The sequence below is a fragment of the Camelus ferus genome, chromosome 28 (assembly GCF_009834535.1).
Source record: "Camelus ferus isolate YT-003-E chromosome 28, BCGSAC_Cfer_1.0, whole genome shotgun sequence".
NCBI lineage: Eukaryota > Metazoa > Chordata > Mammalia > Artiodactyla > Camelidae > Camelus > Camelus ferus.
In genome coordinates, this window is record NC_045723.1 from 2234586 (window position 1) to 2253502 (window position 18917).

The following is an 18917-nucleotide window of genomic DNA, read 5'->3' on the forward strand; positions in this document are numbered from 1 at the left end:
GCCAGAGCCTGGGAGCAGAAGTGCAGGGGTGGACATGCCTCCAGGGCCTTGAGCCCTTGCTCAGATGGAGAAATTCTTGCCCTTTGCCCGCTTCCTTGGGGAGTGCAGGAAGGCAGAGCCCAGGCTTGTTGCTTTCCATCCTCAGCCATTGGGCAGCGACTCTGCTCAGAGGGAGGCGGGTGGTGCTCCAGCCCCACCCTGGCTGCCCACGTGAATGGAGTGAAAGACGGAAGTACCTGCATTTCCGAGCTTCCAGTGCAGTGCCCTGTGCCGCACACCTGCCGGGGGACCTGCGGGGCAGCAGGAGTGGGCAGACGCCCTGCTTCCTCGGGGGCCCTGGGTGCTGCTCCAGAACTGGGGACCAGGCTCTTGATCGGCATCCAGTGATGTCCTGAGGATCCTAAGCCCCTGGAGGGGCGGCCAGGGAAGGCCCTCTCTTCTCCCCGAGGATGAAGGTGCCGGAGGCCCCCTCCACCTTCACGAAGATGGCTGCCTTTTACCAGTGCATCAAGCCTGACCCCAGGTGCGCCTCTGAGAGCCAGGAGGTGGTGGGAGAGGCTGAGGGGCTGAGAGGGAGGGAGGCCTGCCACCACCACGACCGCCTGCTGGGGCCCGAGAGTAGCCTTTCAGCATCTGTCCTCGTTTATGACCTCCTTCCTCACAGACATTATCTTATCCCCTTGCATTGTGTGAATTCTGGAGCAAAACGATGATTTCTTTGGGACACATGCATATATTGAAAGAGAGGGGAGCAGGGAGCAGAGGTGAGGGGGTGGGGAATGAAAGGAAGGGAGAAGGAGAGCAAAGGAGGACCGGGAGACAGGGCATTTGCCCCTTAATAGCCCAGGCCCGTACCTGGGATGGACAGGGCGTAGTCTGTGCGCTTCGGGTGGAGGGAAGGCAGCGGAGGTCAAAGTAAAAGACCATTAAAAGTATTCCTGTAACTAAAGGTCAGCACAAAGGGCTTGTTCTTTTATTTATTTATTTTTATTGTTTAAATTGAAGTGTAGTCGCTTTGCAGTATTAAATGTTACAGGTGTACAGTATAGTGATTAACAGTTTTTAAATGTTACACGCCATTTATAGTTGTTATAAAGTATTGACTCTGTTCCCTGTGTTGTACAGTGTGTCCTTGTAGCTTATTTTCTACCCAATACTTTGTACTTCTTCCTCCCCCCTCCTCTGTTGCCCCCCCCCCCCCCGCTGGTAACCTCGCTTGTTCTCTGTATCTATGAGTCTCTTTCTTTTTTGTTATAGTCGCTACTTGGTTGTGTTTTCTAGATTCCACATAGAAGTGACATCATACAGTATTTGTCTTTCTCTGTCTGACTTGTTTTGCTCAACATGATGCCAAAGGGCTTGTTCTTAGCTGACAGACTCCCTTTGGGAGCAGAGACCAGGGGACTGGCAGAGCCACCCCCCCACCGCCCGGGCTGCAGGTGACCTCATCCCTTAAAAATGTTTGGCCCTTAGTGCATTTTGATTTTGTGATGATAGGACCCAGGGAAATAGAGCTATGACATGGTTTAAGTTCACTTGCAAGTGCAGGGAAACAAATTGCACGTCTCATGCACCGAATGGGAAATTCCAGCGTGGCGCTCTCTGTAGGCCCTGGTGGTGGTCGCCTCTGCACGTCACCTGGGCTGGGTGGACAGTCCTGGGAGGCGGAAGTTGCAACACACGTCCTGGAGGTGTGGGAGATCCTGGGGGACTTGGGCAGACAGTCCATCCACTAAGCCCTTCCTTCTTCGGTTGCACAGGGACAGTAACCCAACAGCTGAAGGATTCCTTGCGAACAGGGGCCTTTGTACTGCAGAAAGCTCTGTGCATGGAAGTCAGCATCACTGTCATTGTTCCACAAAAATCTTTTCGCTGATAGTTATTCAACCTCAGTGTCCGATGCTGCCTGTTTTGAGTGGATGAGAATAGAATGGTGGTGTGATGTCTCCTCATTAATAGGCTTTGGAACATGACTTCCTACTTAAAAAAAAAAACAAAACAAAAAACCCTTAGCGCTGCATCTGCTGTGCTGCAGAAATGCCAATCACATATGGAACATTCTTGATAAATTAAGCCTTAAGAACTTTCTTCATGTCGTTGTTTTTGGTATACATGCGCTAAAAAGGGGGGCATTTATTGCCTCAATAAACTCATGAAGTTGAAAGTAAACCAGCCCTCACAAAGCGTCCCCGAGTGCCAGGCTGCGGGGCCCCATTCGTCCTGTGTGTGCAGCGGTCAGCACAAGGCGCAGTTCTCACTCGGAGGCTTTCCGAGTGGCATCGCATCTGGGCAGGATAGCGCAGCATTTGAATATGTTTTCCTGGGAATTATGCAAATACAGTTTCTGAGGTTGCAACGTTTGAAGCTATTAAACGCTTACCTATTTTGGAAATGATGGTTTTTGTAGATGTCTCTAATAGGTTTTCTTATTCTAATAACCTGAAAATGTCTAAAGTTTTTCAAATCTCGTAGGAAAACATTCACTTCTGGATGAGTGGAAATAGGTTACTCCTGTGAAAGCTGTCATGCGTCAATTCTGAGATATGAGTTTTGTTGGCGATTTTTCATGTAGTTGTAGGCTGTGTACGTGAACACAGGTTTGTGTGTGTGTGTGTGTGAGTGTGGCGGCACATACGCTGCATTGGGCACTGTATGCCTTCTCCGCTAAGTAATTTGTCAATGTGCCCATTCACAAGATCTCTGAGTACCACCAAATCAACTGTTACATAAATTTCAAAAAATGGTGTAGTTTATCTTACGTGAGATACTATGTATATGCTTATAAACTATGCTGTTTATCTTGTGGATGACGAGTTTGTTTGAATGAAGCTCTGTTGTTTCTCTGCAAAGAAACAGCCCCGTGAGTTGTGGCCCACGGCCTCCTTCTCTCTGGCTGCCCTCACTGTCCCCGCCCAGCCCGCGGCCGGAAGGAAGCCTGAGGACAGGGACAGGACATCTGGAACAGCGACCTCCTCTGCATCCATATTTCTTGACTCCCAAAGGCCGTTGCACTCTGCATGGTTACAGGGCAGGTGACGTCGAAAGGGGGACAATGGACTTGAAGAACTCAGGCTAAAGAAATGTGACATCGTTTTGCTAAGTCATGGCTTTTGAAGGAAGTCTGTCTTCAAGACATTGCGTGCTGGGTGGCCTTGGGAACTATGATTGGGTAGTTGATACTCATTATCAGGAGATGAGTCCTTTGTATAGCAAGTTTTATAAGTGCCTCTGATTCTTCCTTTCTTTCTTTTCTCTTCCCTTTTCTTCCTTCCTTCCTTCCTTCCTTTCTTTCCTTTTTTCCTTCTTTCCTTTATTCCTTCCTGCCTTCCCACAATCTTCATTGAGCACCTCCTGTGTGGCACATGCTGGTACCTGTTCCCTATTCTCAAGGAGTTAGTCTTCAACTTTTACATCCTTAGCCAGATAGGGGATGACTCACTTCTCTAGGCCAAGCCTAATTTCAGTTTTTTAATCTCAAGATAATCAATTACAAGTTGCTAGGAAACCTCAAAACCGACCGCCCTGTACGCTCCTTTGCTCCGCCTCCCGCTCTCCTCCGAGCCCTGTGACTCAGGTGTCTGAGTCCTCTGATTTCAGCCCTTTGCTTTCTTTTCTTCCATATGTCAGAGTGGATCTATTCTCCTTCCTCCCTGTCCTGACAGGTGGATGGAGAAGGTCTGGCACATACACACGGAGGTGTCTGCTCCACAGGGCAAGAGGTCCCCAAGCACCCTCGAGGAGAAGTGGCCATGCAGAAGTCCAGTGCCAGTGGCCCTGCCACCTTGGGGTGGGAGCAGAGGTCAGGTCCTCTGCCCTTGAGAATAAAAGTATCTCTCACAAGGCAGCAGAGCTGGCACAATTTTCCAACAGAGATTTCTCACAGGAACTTTGTAAGCCTTACACATTCCGTTGCCTCAGTAATGTGAAACTTATTTTTCTAAAAAAAGGTACAGGCAGATCCTGGTGTGACTCACTAGAGAACAATAGTTAAGTCACAGTTTATTTTTGTCTTTTTCCCCAAGGAAGGGGGAAATTGATTAAATGTGTAGGGAAGGCAAGCAGGCTTCAATCTATAAAGGGGAAGTGGATCGAAGAATCGTGCCAAGATGTGATTAAAACTGGTAAGTGCGGTGACCAGAAGCCGCCGTGCTTCTCACCATGCATTGTGGGAGGTGCTGGCTCCTCCTGCCAGTCCCCCTGGGGAAGTGGAAGTGAAGCTGACTCCTGAAGGCTGGGTGGGAATTGATAAGGAGAAAGTGGAGCATGAAAGCAGGGAAGAGCATGTGAGCAGAGGGAACAGCATCTGCTAAGACCCTGGGCCACAAGGACATGAAGCCTTGTGAGGCAGAGAGAACAGGGCGGGCACATTCATGCCAGCTGTGCATGGGGCCTCTGGCTTAGATCCAGACGGCCTGCCCGTCTTGTCCACGTGTAGATTTACCCACATGCACAGTGTCCCCCTATTCCTACCCACACCTCCAAGCTTCCACCCGAGATCATACCCTTCCTCCCTTAATATTTGCTGTAGTGTGGGATGGCTGGGGACACACTGTATCATGTCTTGTCTTCCAAAAATGTCTGTATTTCACCTTTTTTCTGGTAACACTTTTTTCCAGCAGCTTTATTGGCATCTAATTTACATACTATAAAGTTTACCTGTTAGAAGGGTACAGTCACTAGGTTTTAGTGTATTTACAGAGTTGTGCAGCTATGAACGGAATCTAACTTCAGAACATATTCATGTCGCCTGAAAGAAACCTTGAGCCCATTAGCAGTCACTCCCCATTCCCCCTCCCTCCCTACCCCCGCACCCCACTCCCCAACTCTAGGCAAACACTAATCTGTGTGTCTCTGTGGATTTTCGTTTTCTGAATATTTCATATGAGTGGAATCATGCAGTATGTGGCCTTTTGTGTGTGGCCACTTCTGCTCAGCATAATGTGTTCAAGGTTGTTTCACTCTTTTTTATGGCTGAATACTATTCCATTATATGTATGTATCACGTTTTAAATTTATTCATCAATCAATGAACATTATTTCCACTTTTTGATTATTATAGATAATGCTCGACATTGGTGTATGAGTTTTTGTGTGTGCTTCCCCATTTTCTATTGTTGTAAAACACACCTAACATAAAACTTACCATCTTGGCTATTTCTAAGTGTGTTGTTCAGGGCTATTGAGCACATTCATCTTGCTCTGCAGTCATCACCACCCTCCACCTCCAGAACTCTTTCCATCTTGCAAAACAGAAACGCCCTCCTCCTTAAACTACCCCCCACCCCATTGGCCCCCGGCCCCTGGCAGCCACCATTCTGTTTTCCGTCCCTATGATTCTGACTCCTCTACGTAAGTAGTGGAATCATTCAGCATTTGTCTTTTAGCAATGGGCCTATTTCACTTAGCATAAAGTCCTCAAGTTTCATCCATGAGGTAGCCTATTTCAGAACTTATCCCGATGTTTTCTTCTTAAACTTCTGTGGGTTTAGCACTAGCATTTAAGCCTGTGATCCGTTTGGCAGTAATTTTTATGTAGAGTGTGAGGTAGGAGTGCAAAATTTTTTCTTTTTTTTGGATGTGAATGTCCAGTTGTTCCAGCACCATTTGTTGAAAAAAACTAATCCTTCCCACATGGCATAGTCTTGGCAATTGAGTCAGTGGCCCGTAAATGCATGAGTGTATTTCTGGACTCTGAATTCTGTATTCTGTTAGTTGTCTGTGTGCTGGTACCATGGATCTCAACTGCTGTAGATCTGTAGTAATTTTTGAAACTGAGAAGTGTGAATCCTCCACCTTTGTTCTTCTTTTCCAAGATTGTCTTGGGCCCTTTGTATTTCCATATGAATTTTCAGATCAACTTGTCAATTTTAGCAAAAAAAAAAAAAAAAAAGCCCACTGGGGTTTTGATAGGGATTGCATTGAATCTGTGTATCAATTTGGGGGAGTAATTCCATTTCAAACGTGTTGAGTTTTTGATCCATGAACACAGGATCTCTTTCCGTTTATTTCTGCCTTTAATTTCTTTCCACCTTGTTTTGAAGTTTTCAGAGGACAGATGTTCCACCTCCTTGGTTATATTTATTCCTGAGTGCTTCATTCTTCTGTGTGCTATTGTAAATGGAATTGTTTTCTTAACTTCATTTTCAGATTGTTTATAGCTGGTAAGAGAGTAATGGATGTGACAGGCATAGGACTCCCTCTTCAAAGCCCACAGTCTCGGGAGCACGGGGAATGGTGGGCAGACGCCTTACAAACACGTTGCTGTTGACAGCCTTGGTGAGCACTGTGAAAGAAGGTTCAGGGGCTGAGAAAGGAGACACAGGGCTGTGAGCGTGACCTGGAGGGCGGTGGGCGGTTGGTGGATCTGTAGGGGTGAACACGAGGGCTTTCACACGTAATTACGGGCCCAGAGGTCTGTAATCAGGTTACAGGTGCTTTTCTTTGCATTGTGTAGATAAATATAATAGATTAGAACCTTTCAAATGCCATATTCAAATCTGTTCTCATTCTTCACGTGAATAAACTTTTGTAGAATTTGTTAGTGTAAGCTGCAACTAATGACAGAATCCTGCCATAGTCTGGGGAGAAGCCCATGGTTGGTTAGGGTATAGAAAGAGGGTGCAGGGGCAGGCCCCACCGAGATCTTTCTTTGGATGCAGGACTCCCCTGGATTCTGTAGGCGCCCAGATACACAATGGTGAGTGCTGTGAACTGCAGAGGGGGCTGGAGGCTCAGCACCCTTTGGGGTTAATTAGAATCCCTGGATAGGCCCCCTCAGGTCCAGATTTAAAGAACAAACTTTCCTGTACTTGAACTTGAGCTGTCAGAGCAACAGGGGTGAGCAGGTGGAGGGCAGAAGCTGGTGGAGGAGGCGTTGCAGCTGCCTGACTTGGACTTTGAGTTCTAGCCAGATCGAAAGGGCTGCTGGGAGATACTGGGTATTTGCCACATGGCCTTTCTAATTATGGTATCGCTCTGCGTTTTCCTTGAGTTTTGCTTGGGTAGGGGAACATGTGCTCAGCAGGACAAGTTATTGGGCCCAACAGAGAAAACATTCCCTTGTCACAGCTATGGGGCGTTTGCACCTGGAGTGGCTGAGTGGCAGGGACGGCCCTCCATCCACGCATCCCGCAGTCTCAGAGGGCGGGTGTTCCTTCATGGCTGGTGTACATTTTTATCAGTTACTTGGCTGCAGTTTCATTCGTGGTCCATCAGGCTGTGGGGCATTGGGAAGCTTGGGGATCATCTGGGAATCCAAATGTCTTGATCTTTGCTGCTGGTGGCTCTAAAGTGAGTCATTTACACAAGGAGGCTGTGCCTTCACAAGATGGAATGGACACTCGCCCGCTGCCTGGCGGTGGTGTGTGTTCTTGTTTGTGTTTGTACAGAGGGGTGAGCCTGTGGAGAGGAATGAGCTGCAGAAACCAGCAGCTCTTCTCAGCCGTATTTGAATGTGCTGTGTTCTCAGTCCCATTTGATTAAAGTATTATCATTCCCATTTTGTAGATGAGGAAATTGAGGCTCAGCACCAGTAGGTGGTGGCGTGTGGCTTCAGCTCCAGGACTGCCTTGCCTCCATTCTTTCCCTTTTCCTCTGCACCGTATTGCACTCTCATTAGTGAGGACATGTTTGGAACATGAAGCGTGAGCAGGTTTTCAACCTCTCACGTGGGGTGAGCCTGACTTGTCCCTTCATCTGCAGGGTGACTTTTGTCTCCGTGTGTGAGTCCATTAGCACACTTGGCATCCGGTGGTCTCTGCGCCTGGGCCCCACCGGGATGTGCCTCACAGCACGGTGAAAGCTCGGCCATCCTCCCGGGTCCCCCTCCCCGCCGCCTGCTCCTGAACCCTCTGCCATGTGTGGCTTCATCACAGCCACATCGCTCGACCCAGGGAGAAGCGTGTCCGAGCTCCTGGATCTGCTGCACGGTCGGCGGGATGGGCGCCCTTCTGCACACCCACCCGGGGGGCTTGCGCACACGCTTATGTGTGCCTGCGTGTTCTCAGTGCTTCCCAGCAAGGAACGTTTTATTAAAATGTGCAGCGGCGACTGGACATTTTGAAGGCAATGTCTTGGTTTCTCAAGAGCGTTAGTAGAAAAATAATGGCAGCGTCACCCCCCATCCCTTAGACTGAGATGCCCTGTCAGTCCCAGTGGGTGGTCTCCTGGGGCTCCGTCAACCTCCGGGCCCCGGCCTGATCCTGGACCGGGGCTGCCTGGCAGGCAGGACCATTTCCCTGGGGATGGGTGTCCTTTGGATTTCCCCGCTTCCTTTAAGCCCCCCTGTGACAGCTCAAGACTCTCCCTTCCACTGGCTTAGCAGCTGCAAGAGACGGGGACCACGTGGTTCTCATCCAGCCTGTATCCCCAGGCCTCGTAAGTGCCTGCCCGTGCTGGGGATACAGTCAAATGAGTACACAGGTTGGTGTCTCTGCTTGACTACTTTGGGCCAGTTAATAAACTTACCTGATACATAATGTATGCTCTTAATTCCAAAATGGGAATACCTAAAGTTCTTGGGAATTAAATGAGACAATTCACATGATATGCTTCATGCTGGAGAAGTAATTTCAGTTGTTAACTTCAAATTCAAGCAATAGAAAGCCTGAGCTCTTGTACTGTCCAGCTCAGTGCCAACCACAGAGGATGGTACCCAGGGCAGTACTTGGTAACCCTCAACCAACCGTCACTTCTTTCACTCTCCGTGCTCCTTATATTTTCCTGCTTTTCCTTCACTACTGCCTCTTCCTTCAAATGCCCTGGTAGCTGCCCCTCCCCCTGTGTAGCATTAAGCAGCAGGATGCTCTGGGATCAGGGGTTTTGATAGGGACTGCGTTGAATCTGTAGATTGCTTTGGGGAGTAGGGACAACATAACGGTAATATTAAGTCTTTCAATCCATAAACATGGGATGTCTTTCCCTTTATTAGCATCATCTTGCATCTTTAAGCAACAATTTGGTAGTTTTCAGGGTACAATTCTTTTGTCTCCTTGGTTGAAATTATTCCTAAGTGTTTTAGCCTTTTTGATGCTACTGCAAATGGAATTGTTTTCTTAATTTCCTTTTTGGATTGTTCATTGTTAGTTGATAGAAACACACTTGGTTTTTGTGTGTTCATCTCATGTCCTGCAACTTGGCTAAATTCATTTATTTGACAGTTTGTGTGTGTTGAGGGGTGGAATCTTTAGGATTTTCTACGTATGAAATCATATCATCTGTGAAAAGAGATAGTTTAGCTTCTTCCTTTTCAATCCGGATGCCTTTTATTTCTTTTTCTTGCCAAGTTTCTCTGGCTAGGACTTCAGTACTACGTTGAGTAGATGTGGTGAGAGTGGGTGCCTTTGTCTTGTTCCAGATCTTAAGGGGAAAACTTTCTGAATTTTTCACTGATGAGTGTGATGTTAGCTGTGGACTTTCCAAATATAGCCTTTATTACATTGAGGTAATTTCTTCTATTTTCTAGTTTTTTTAGTGTTTTGTCATGAAAAGGTGGTGAATTTTGTCAAATATTTTTTCTGCATCAGTGTTGATGATCATGTGGGTTTTTTTCCCCCCTCTTCATTCTGTTGATCAGACATTTTTCTAAAGCCAAATTATATCACAGTCAAGGAGCAAGGCTGATGAAGCTTTGTGCACCTTTTAAGGAATTGTCTGGACAGGGATGGAAAGTTTGACATTAATATTAAAGGAGACAAAAATATTAGACTCAACTCTAGCAAAGACCTGAAACTTTTTTCCTCTGTTAAATATTAAAAAAAAAATTCTCCTGTCACTTCTCATTATATGCTGTGTACAAGTGGTAAATGTTAATTGGTAAATTAAATATTCGAGCTCCCTTTTAAAGTGTGAGAATTCATAGTAATTGCCAATAAGAAATTGCTCTCCAAATAAATGATGAATTCGTCTGTGTGGGTGGGGTAGAGTGTGCTGTTTAAAAGTCAGCGATGGCCGGCAGGGACATAACTCAATATTCTGTAGCAGGAATGTTGACCAGTAATCGTTTATTTGATTTCCTTGAAGAGTCAGAGATTTTTAATTTTGGAGGAAGCCAAGTCCTTATGGATGCAATGACGATAGCATCTGGATGATTCGCTAGTTTTGGGGGAGAAGGGGTCATCATGAAGCAATAGTCACCAAGTGTTAAGCTCAAAATACATTCTGTATACTTCTGAATCTGAGATTTTTTTGTAATAAAAAGCTCAAAAAAGAAAAAATGTAAATAAATAATGGTGTGGGTATATATCAAAGTATTTTTTAGCCATGACAATAACACCTCGAAAATTTTAATGATGTGGAATAAGTAAGAAAATCAGGGGGTCCATCTTACTGTTATGGTGCATGTGTGATTGTGCACACAGAAGTCTGCATAGAAAAAATATTGGAAGGAAATACCATTGACTGTGGTTAGTCATCCTTGGTTGGGGGGATAATGGGCAATTTGCATTCTCTATATCTTCCAAACTTTCTACAGTGAGCAAGAGAAAAACATAGCTTCTGAAAAAAAATTTTTTTTCAAACAAAGGAACCAAATCTGCATGGTGTAAATTGGTGAAGCATTTTCCAGTTTTCTGTTTTCCATTAAATTGCTCTGGTCAGTGATTAGATACACGTTATTAATCTTGAGCCTTAGACATGGTTTTGGCCTCTACTGTCCAGGAATCTGTAGTTTGCTGGGTGAGAAACAGTCACCACCATTTTGGTCATTGTTGGCTTCTGCTCGATGTGTGCCTCTAACGTGACACTCTGTCTGATTTCAGTGAGCTGGAAATGATTTCCACGAGGGTGATGGACATTAAGCTTCGGGAGGCTGCAGAAGGCCTTGGAGAGGACAGCACAGGTAAGGCCCTCGCTTCCTCTCCCCTGGGAAGAGCCCCGGTTGGGGTGCGGGGCAGGGAGAGGGGCTGCTGGTGGGCTCCCCGCGTGGGGAGTGGATTCAGTTCACAGTGTGTTCAGACACCCCCGGCCCCTCAGGCTGGGGCTGGAGAACACACCCAGGTTGTTGAAGGCCACTCGGGGGGCGGTGCTCCTTTGTGTCGCTGTCAGACCCGGTCGGGGAGGGGTGGTTACATCGCTATCCTCGTTCCCAGAGGCAAACATGTCCCATGTTTGGTTGACTTGAAAGCAAAGGAAGAGAGATGCAGTGGAATCATTTATCATCTAGGAGCACTCGAAAGTTTCAGCGGGACGTTGGGCAGGGTGTTGGGCAGCCTTATCATCCAGAAGGAGTAATAAGACCGAGAGCGAGCCTTTGATCCCACTTGTGTGGCTGTTGTTCTCTTTCAGGAGACCTTTGTGATCACTTTCTACTGAGCTAAATTCCAAGCACATGAGTCATCTCATAACACGTTCCAAGAGTTACCCAGTGATGTAATTGGTTTACTGTTACTTATAGATTGCTGTTTATACCTTGATGGAGTTGTAAAATTGACATTAAAAAACATTGATCTCCCCACATGTACCTTTTTTTCCCCATATCAGCCATTTATACTCACCCATTCCAGGGACAAAGGTCTCCATCTTTCTCTTGTTAAAAGTCGAAATGCTAGTAGTGATTGTCTTTGACATAGTTCAGGGGAACAGCTTCCGATGATATTAAATCCTAGCTGCTAACTCTTAGCTTCAGATGTTAATTTCATTAAGACTTTGTTTCATATATTATAGAGGGGTTACCCTTATTCCATATGAGAGCCACTTTTCTTCTGCCACATTTCTGTAGACACCAAATAAACCCAAATATAAGGTCGGGGGTTAAAAATCAACTCTGAAAGAAGACGGAGTTTCAGAATTTCTTGTACTATGGGGCACTGAGTTATTACTGATTTTAAACAAGAAAATACTGTTTAAAGAAGTATTTCATTAGTCTGAAGCAAACTCCATAAATGCTGGTTTGGGATATTTACAGACGTCATTGTGAAGAATCAGTTTTTAAAAAGAAAGAAACTATGGTGCTTTTTTTTTTTTCAAATAAGAGTGAGCTAATAGAACCTATAAAAAGAAATACTTAAGTTTATTTCTAAGAAAATACATGCAGAATCCATGAAAATCCTGAAAATACAAATAATTGTTTAAAGAAATCAGCAGACCTTCATGGATAGAGCGATATACTGTATGTGATATACTGAATATTTGTGCCGCCCCCCCCAAATTCATATGTTAAAATCTTAACCCTCCAAATATCATTTTTTATAAATATATTTATAGATGTATTTATAAGCCACCAAGTTAATGGTACTTTGTTACAGCAGCCCGAATTGGACTGAGACACCATGTTTATGGATTGGAAGACTCAGTGTTGCTAAGCTGTCAGTTCTTCCCAAATTGACCTGGAGAATGGGAGGTTTTAGTAAAACTTGTGAATAGAGTGCACTGTTTATAAGTCCGCTATGAAAGGCAGGACACAGTTCAATATTCTGTAGCAAGAATATTGACCAGTAATTACTTATTTGATTTCCATGAAGAGTCAGAGATTTTTTTTTTTTTAATTTCAGAAGAACCCAAATCCATATGGATGAAATGGTAATAGTTTCTGGGATGATTTGCTTTGAAATAACCTGGTGGGGAGGGGGAGGAGGAGGAGCAAAGGTGAAACAAAATCCCAGCAGGATATTTTTCCACATTGACAAGCTGATTCTAAAATTTGCATAAAAAGCAAAAGAACTTGAATAGTGAAAACAATGTTGAAAAAGAACAAAGTTGGAGAACTCACATTACCTGATTTCAAGACTTACTATAAAGCTATAGTAATTAAGCCAGGGTGGTATCAATGAAAGAAAGGATAGACACATAAAGATAGACCAGAACAGAGTCCAAAAATAGATCCATACAAATATAATTGATTTCTGACAAAGATGCAGAGGTAATTGTCTTTTCAACAAATGGTGCTAGAGCGATTGGACATTCATATGTGAAAAAATGAACTTTGGCCCATACCTCAAAGAACATATAAAAATTAATTTAAAGTATATCATAGGCATACATGTAACATGATAAAACCTTTAGAAGAAAATATAGGAGAAAATATTTATAACTGAGGATTAGATAAGAGCTCTTAGATATGACACCTCAATCCTTAAAAGAAAAAATTGATAAATTGTACCTCATCCAAATTTAAAGCTTTTGCTCAAGGAAACCATAAATAAAACAAAAAGACAACCTACAGAATGAGAGAAAATATTTGCAAGTGAGAGACTGACAAGGGCTTAATTTCCAGAATATACAAACAGCTCATACAACTCAATAACAACAATGACAAAAAAACCAAACAACCCGATAAAAAATGGGCAGAAGACCTAAACAAGCAATTCTCCAAGGAAGACATACAAATGACCAATAGGCACATTTAAAAAAATGCTCAATATCACTAATTATCAGCAAATCAAAACTACAATGAGGTATCACCTCACACCAGTCAGAATGACCATCATTAAAAAGTCCACAAAGGATAAATGCTGGAGAGGGTGTGGAGAAAAGGGAACCCTCCTACACTGCTGGTGGGAGAGTAGTTTGGTACAGCCAGTATGGAAAACAGTGTGGAGATTCTTCAAAAAATTAAAAATAGATTTACCATATGATCCCACAGTCCCATTCCTGGGCATATATATCCAGAGGGAACTCTAATTCGAAAAGATACATGCACCCCAATGTTCATAGCAGCACTATTTACAACAGCCAAGACATGGAAGCAACCTAAATGTCCATTGACAGATGACTGGATAAAGGAGCTGTGGTATATTTATACAATGGAATACTACTCAGCCATACAAAGGATAAAATAATGCCATTTGCAGCAACATGGATGGACCTAGAGATAGTCGTTCTATGTAAAATAAGCCAGAAAGAGAAGGAAAAATACCATATGATATCACTCATATGTGGAATCTTAAAAAAAGAAAAAGGACACAAATGAACTTACTTACAAAACAGACAGATTCACAAACAGAAAACAACCTTGTGGCTACTAGAGGGGAAGGGAGGTGGGGCGTGATAAATAAGGATAAATAACTTATGGTTACCAGGGGGGAAAGGTGAGTAGGGTGGAGGGATAAACTGAGAGTTTGGGATTTGTAGATAGTAACTACTATGTGTGAAATAAATAAACAACAAGGTCCTATTGTACAGCACAGGGAACTATATTCAATACCTTGTAATAGCCTATAATGAAAAAGAATATGAAAAGGAATATATATATATATATATATATATATATATATATATATATATATATATATGTATAACTATGCTGTACACCAGAAATTAACACAACATTGTAAATCGACTACACGTCAATTAAAAAAAAAAACCTTTGCTCTGTGGGGCTCTGTTAAGCAAATGAAATGACAGGTCACCAACTGGGAGAAAATATTTGCAAATCACACTTGACAAGAGACAAAATTCAACAGTAAGAAAACTAAGAATCCAATTAAAAATAGGCAAATGATTTTAAAAGATGCTTTACCTAAGAAGATATTCAGATGGCAAATAAGCACTTGAAGAAGTGCTCAACATCAATAGTTATTAGTGCAAATTAAAACTACAATGTGATACCACTATACACCTGTCAGGTGGCAAAACAGAAGCAGAAACACACCCGGCAGGTGCTGGAGAGGATGCACAGCGACCGGAACTGTCATGTGTTGCTGATGAAAATTCAGAATGGTGCGGCCACTTTGGGAAGTAGTCTAACTATTTCTTATAGAATTAAACATACACTTAGTTTATGACCCACCAATTACACTTCTCGGTATTAGCCTAAGAGAAATGAAACCTGATGTTTACACAAAAAGCCTATAGCAATTTAATTAATTAATTTATTCATTCATTAATTCCTAAAGTATTTAGGAATAAATTTAATTGAGCAAGTGAAAGATCTATTGAAAATTGTTGATTTCAAGTAAGAGGAAAGTTGCTTGTGCTTTGATTCTGTGATCATGCTCCGAAGTTTGCTTGGTTCTTTTATTAAATATCCGAAATAAACAGAAATCAAGATTTGTTTTCAGGCGTGCAAAAATGGTACGCTGTGTCTTTCACATACTTCTCTGTGGCAAAAGGACTTTCCAGGAGCAGGTGATTGATGTGTGATCAGGAATCTTTCTTTCTCTCCGCGCACACATCTCACACGTGTTTGGTAAACACTCACACACCTTCTTTCTGCCTAGGGAAGAAAAAATCCAAATTCAAAACGTTTAAGAAGTTCTTCGGGAAGAAGAAGAGAAAGGAATCGCCTTCCTCCACAGGAGGTGGCACCTGGAAACAAAGTCAGGCGAAGAATGAGGTCATTGCCATCGAGTCGGGGCCAGTGGGCTATGACTCAGAGGATGAGCTGGAGTAAGTTGCCTTCTCCGTCCTTCAGGCTTGTGTTCCAAGGAGTGGGGCAGCGGGGGGTGGGGCACAGGAGGACCCAAATACTGGGGCTCGTTGTCATGGTAACTCGATGGATCACTGAGCCTCCTTTCTTCCTAGGTTCCACTGGAGGGTCTTCCAAAGAAGTGGTGTTTTCTGACTTTTTGTACACAGGGATGGAGAAAGTTGTTGTGTGTGGGGGGTGGATTTTCAGGTACCTGCTACGTGCCAGGTGCTGTATATATTTAAAGTCTAGAGAACTATGGGAGAGGAGGTAAGATATACCACTTTACGAATGAGGAAACCAAGCTTTAGAGAAATTTTGGGAAATTTGCCCAACGTCCTACAGCTGAAAGTGAAGATTAGGATGTAAGCCCGGATTTAATTTGACTTAAAACTCTTTTGAGGACCTGGATACTATACCAGAAAAATACGTCTCTCTAAGCCTGAACCCTGAGTCACCCAATGAGAAAGTTTTCCATTAGAGAAAAGGGGGAAGGGTGAGGAGGGGACGGCTTCTTGCTGTTCAGTCTTAGAAAAATCATCCAAAAATATTTTTAGGAAGAACAGAACCAATAGGAATGAAATGTGGGGGAGTCTAGTGAAGAAATCCTTATTTTTGTAACTTGTACTTCATCAAAATATAGTTACAATACATATGCTTCAGTTACTCCAGACGTTAATTCCTTTGAGTAAAAAGTGGCAAAAAAACCCCCAGGTTTCTTGCCCTGCCAGCTTTTATATTTTCTTTTAAACAACGTCGGCACCTTAATTTGAGGATAAAATTCTTCGGAAGGCACAACGACCTTGGGGATGGGGAAATAGACCACGCTGAGACTGGTCACTGGCTTCAGCATCCCCTCTAGGGTGTCCTGTCCCCTCCCTCCTCACCAATCTCCTCTCCTGTTTCTAAAGGAGTAGAAACCACACTGACCACTAGGGGGCACCAAAGACTGATTTGGGTTTTTTCTTTCAGGTTTTTTTTTAAACCCCTGGTGCAGAGAGGACGAGCTACACAGGCAAATTTTAAGCCACTCCAAACTCTTGGGGAGCAAGACATTATCGTATAATATTGCTCACTGTTAAATGCCCCAGGGAAATGATAACACTCACCCCCCCTTACCCCCTGACTCTTGACCAGAACCTTCAGTGGCCCCCCCTAGCCAAGGAACAAGAGGACAGGAGGAGGGGTGCGCTGGCCTGAAATGACCGCCCCCTTTCCATCTCCTCTATCACCAGAGCCCGTGGAAAGTGGGGACAATGCCCTTTTCATCCTTATATTCCCAGCTCCTAGAGGGGGCCGGGTCCTCAATAACTGGTAAACGTTTGCTGGAGTGATGCCTGGAAAGGAAGCTTGGCGGGGGGTGGGGGGCAGTGATGAGGCCCAGAAAATGCAAATAATGTTCTTAGAGAGCAGCGCAGAGATGAGGCAAGATCTTTTTCTTCTTTTCTTCAGCTTTATTGAGCGGTAATTGACAGCTTGTGGGAGTTTTCAGGTGTACAGTGTATTGTCGATTTAATACACTTGCATCCTGCAAAATAATCACCCCAGAGCGTTAGCTACACCTGCGTCACGTCACCTAATTACTATTTCTTTTTTGTGGTGAGAACATTTGAGATCTACTCTCTTAGCAATTTTCAAGTATATAGTACAGTGTTATTAACTATAATAACTGCTGTGCACACTGCACTTCAGATCCCAGGATTTATTTCTCTTGTAACAGGAAGTTTGTACTCTTTGACCAACATCTCTCGGTAACCCCCACCCCACCCTCCGGCCCCTGGTGACCACCATTCTGCTCTCTGTGTCTATGAGTTTGGCTTTTATAGATGCCACATATAAGCAAGGTCATAGAGTGTTTGTCTTTCTCGGTCTAATTTATCTCACTTAGCATAATTCCCTCAGGGTCCATCCATGTTGTTGAAAATGGCAGGATGTCCACCTTTCTCATGACCGAATAATATTCCATTGTGTGTGTGTGTGTACCCCATCTTCTTTATCTGTTCACCCACTGATGGACACTTAGGTTGCTCCCGTATTTTGGCTATTGTGATTCATGCTGCAATGAACATGGGGGTACAGATGTCTCTTCAAGATCCCATTCTCATTTCTTTCAAATAAATACCCAGAATTGGGATTGCTGGATCATATGATAGTTCTACTTTTAATTTTTCGAGAAACCTCCATACAGTTCTCCATAGTGACTGTCCCAACTTACATTCCCACCAGCAGTGCAAAAGGGTTCCTTATTCTCCACATCCTCACTGACACTCAGCTCTTATTATTTTTATAAAAGCCTTTCTAACAGATCTGAAGTGGTATCTCCTGCTTTTGATTTGCATTTCCTTGACGATAAGTGATGTTGACCATCTTTTTCTTGTACCTGTTGACTGTTGTCTTCTCTGGAAAAATATCTGTTTAGATCTTCTCATTTTTCAAATGGATTAGTTTTTTGCTATTGAGTTGTGTGAGTCCCTTACATAATTTGAATATATTAACTCCTTACCAGTTTTGTGATGTGCAAATATTTTCTCTCACTTTGTAGATTGCCTTACCATTTTTGTTGATGGTTTCCTTTGCTGTGCAGAAGCCTTTTAATTTGATGTAGTCCCATTTGTTTAATTTTGCTTTTGTTGCCATTGCTTTTGGTATCAAATCCAAAAACTCATTGCCAAGAGCAATGTCAACGAACTTATTACTCCATGTGTTTTCTTCTGGGAGTTTTATGGTTTCAGGTCCTATGTTCAAGTCTTTCGTCTATTTTGGTTTTTGTGTATGGTGTGAAATAGTGGTCCAGTTTCATTCTTGTGCTTGTGGCTGTCCAAGTTTTCCCAGTACTGTTTATTGACGAGGCTGTATTTCCCCATTGTATATTCTTGTCATAAGTTAATTGACCAGGTAAGAGACAAAAATTTAAAGGTACTCTAGCCTCTTTGAAGAATCTCTGTGCCTTCCAGACTCTGCAGCAGCTTCTCATCCATCGCTGTGGGCAGAAGAGCTGCATTTATTCCAGGGTACGTTAGTGCTGGCCAACCTGGTGTCAGTTTAAAAAGCTGGTGCCTGTTTATTGTGTCAGTGGGTTTATGTTTCTTGAATCCTTTAATCTATAACAATTTTACTTCACTTTGCCTGCTTTGTTTCATGTCATTGATCTGAAGGAGAACATCCCACACTCTGGATTTGCTTTCTTTTGGCATGATTGAACTCATTCCTGTATTCTCTGAATTTCTGGTACAATGTTAGATGGATCTAGATATTTAATGAGATTGGATTCAAGATGGTACTGGATACTTACTGTCACATTGCATTACATCACAAGGCACATACTTTCTGCTTGTCCCTCTTCTGGTGACACTGAGACTGAGCAGTGGGCCTTAGGGGTCTCTCTCAGTGTGATTGCTCCTGATGGTTTTTTGGGTTTATTTGTTTGTTTGTTTTAAAGATAGCCTGGCTCTATCTTCAGTAATGATACAGTATGACACATTTGGACAACATTTAGCCCTACATCTTAGCTTTGGGCTATGCCAGTGGTTCCCAAACTTTGTTGCATGTTGAAAACACTTGTTTTTTGAAAGAT

At 43.5% G+C, this 18917-nt stretch overlaps 1 protein-coding gene across 1 annotated transcript in view; it reads left to right on the top strand.

Annotated features, from left to right (window-relative positions):
• The first annotated feature begins 216 nt into the window (after positions 1–216).
• The window catches only part of CRACDL (CRACD like), a 48291-nt gene continuing 29590 nt past the window's right edge, over positions 217–18917 (top strand). The window contains 3 exon segments of the mRNA XM_032469551.1: positions 217–523; positions 10758–10837; positions 15156–15324. Coding sequence (XP_032325442.1) covers positions 450–523; positions 10758–10837; positions 15156–15324 — 323 coding nt within the window. The 5' untranslated portion in view covers positions 217–449.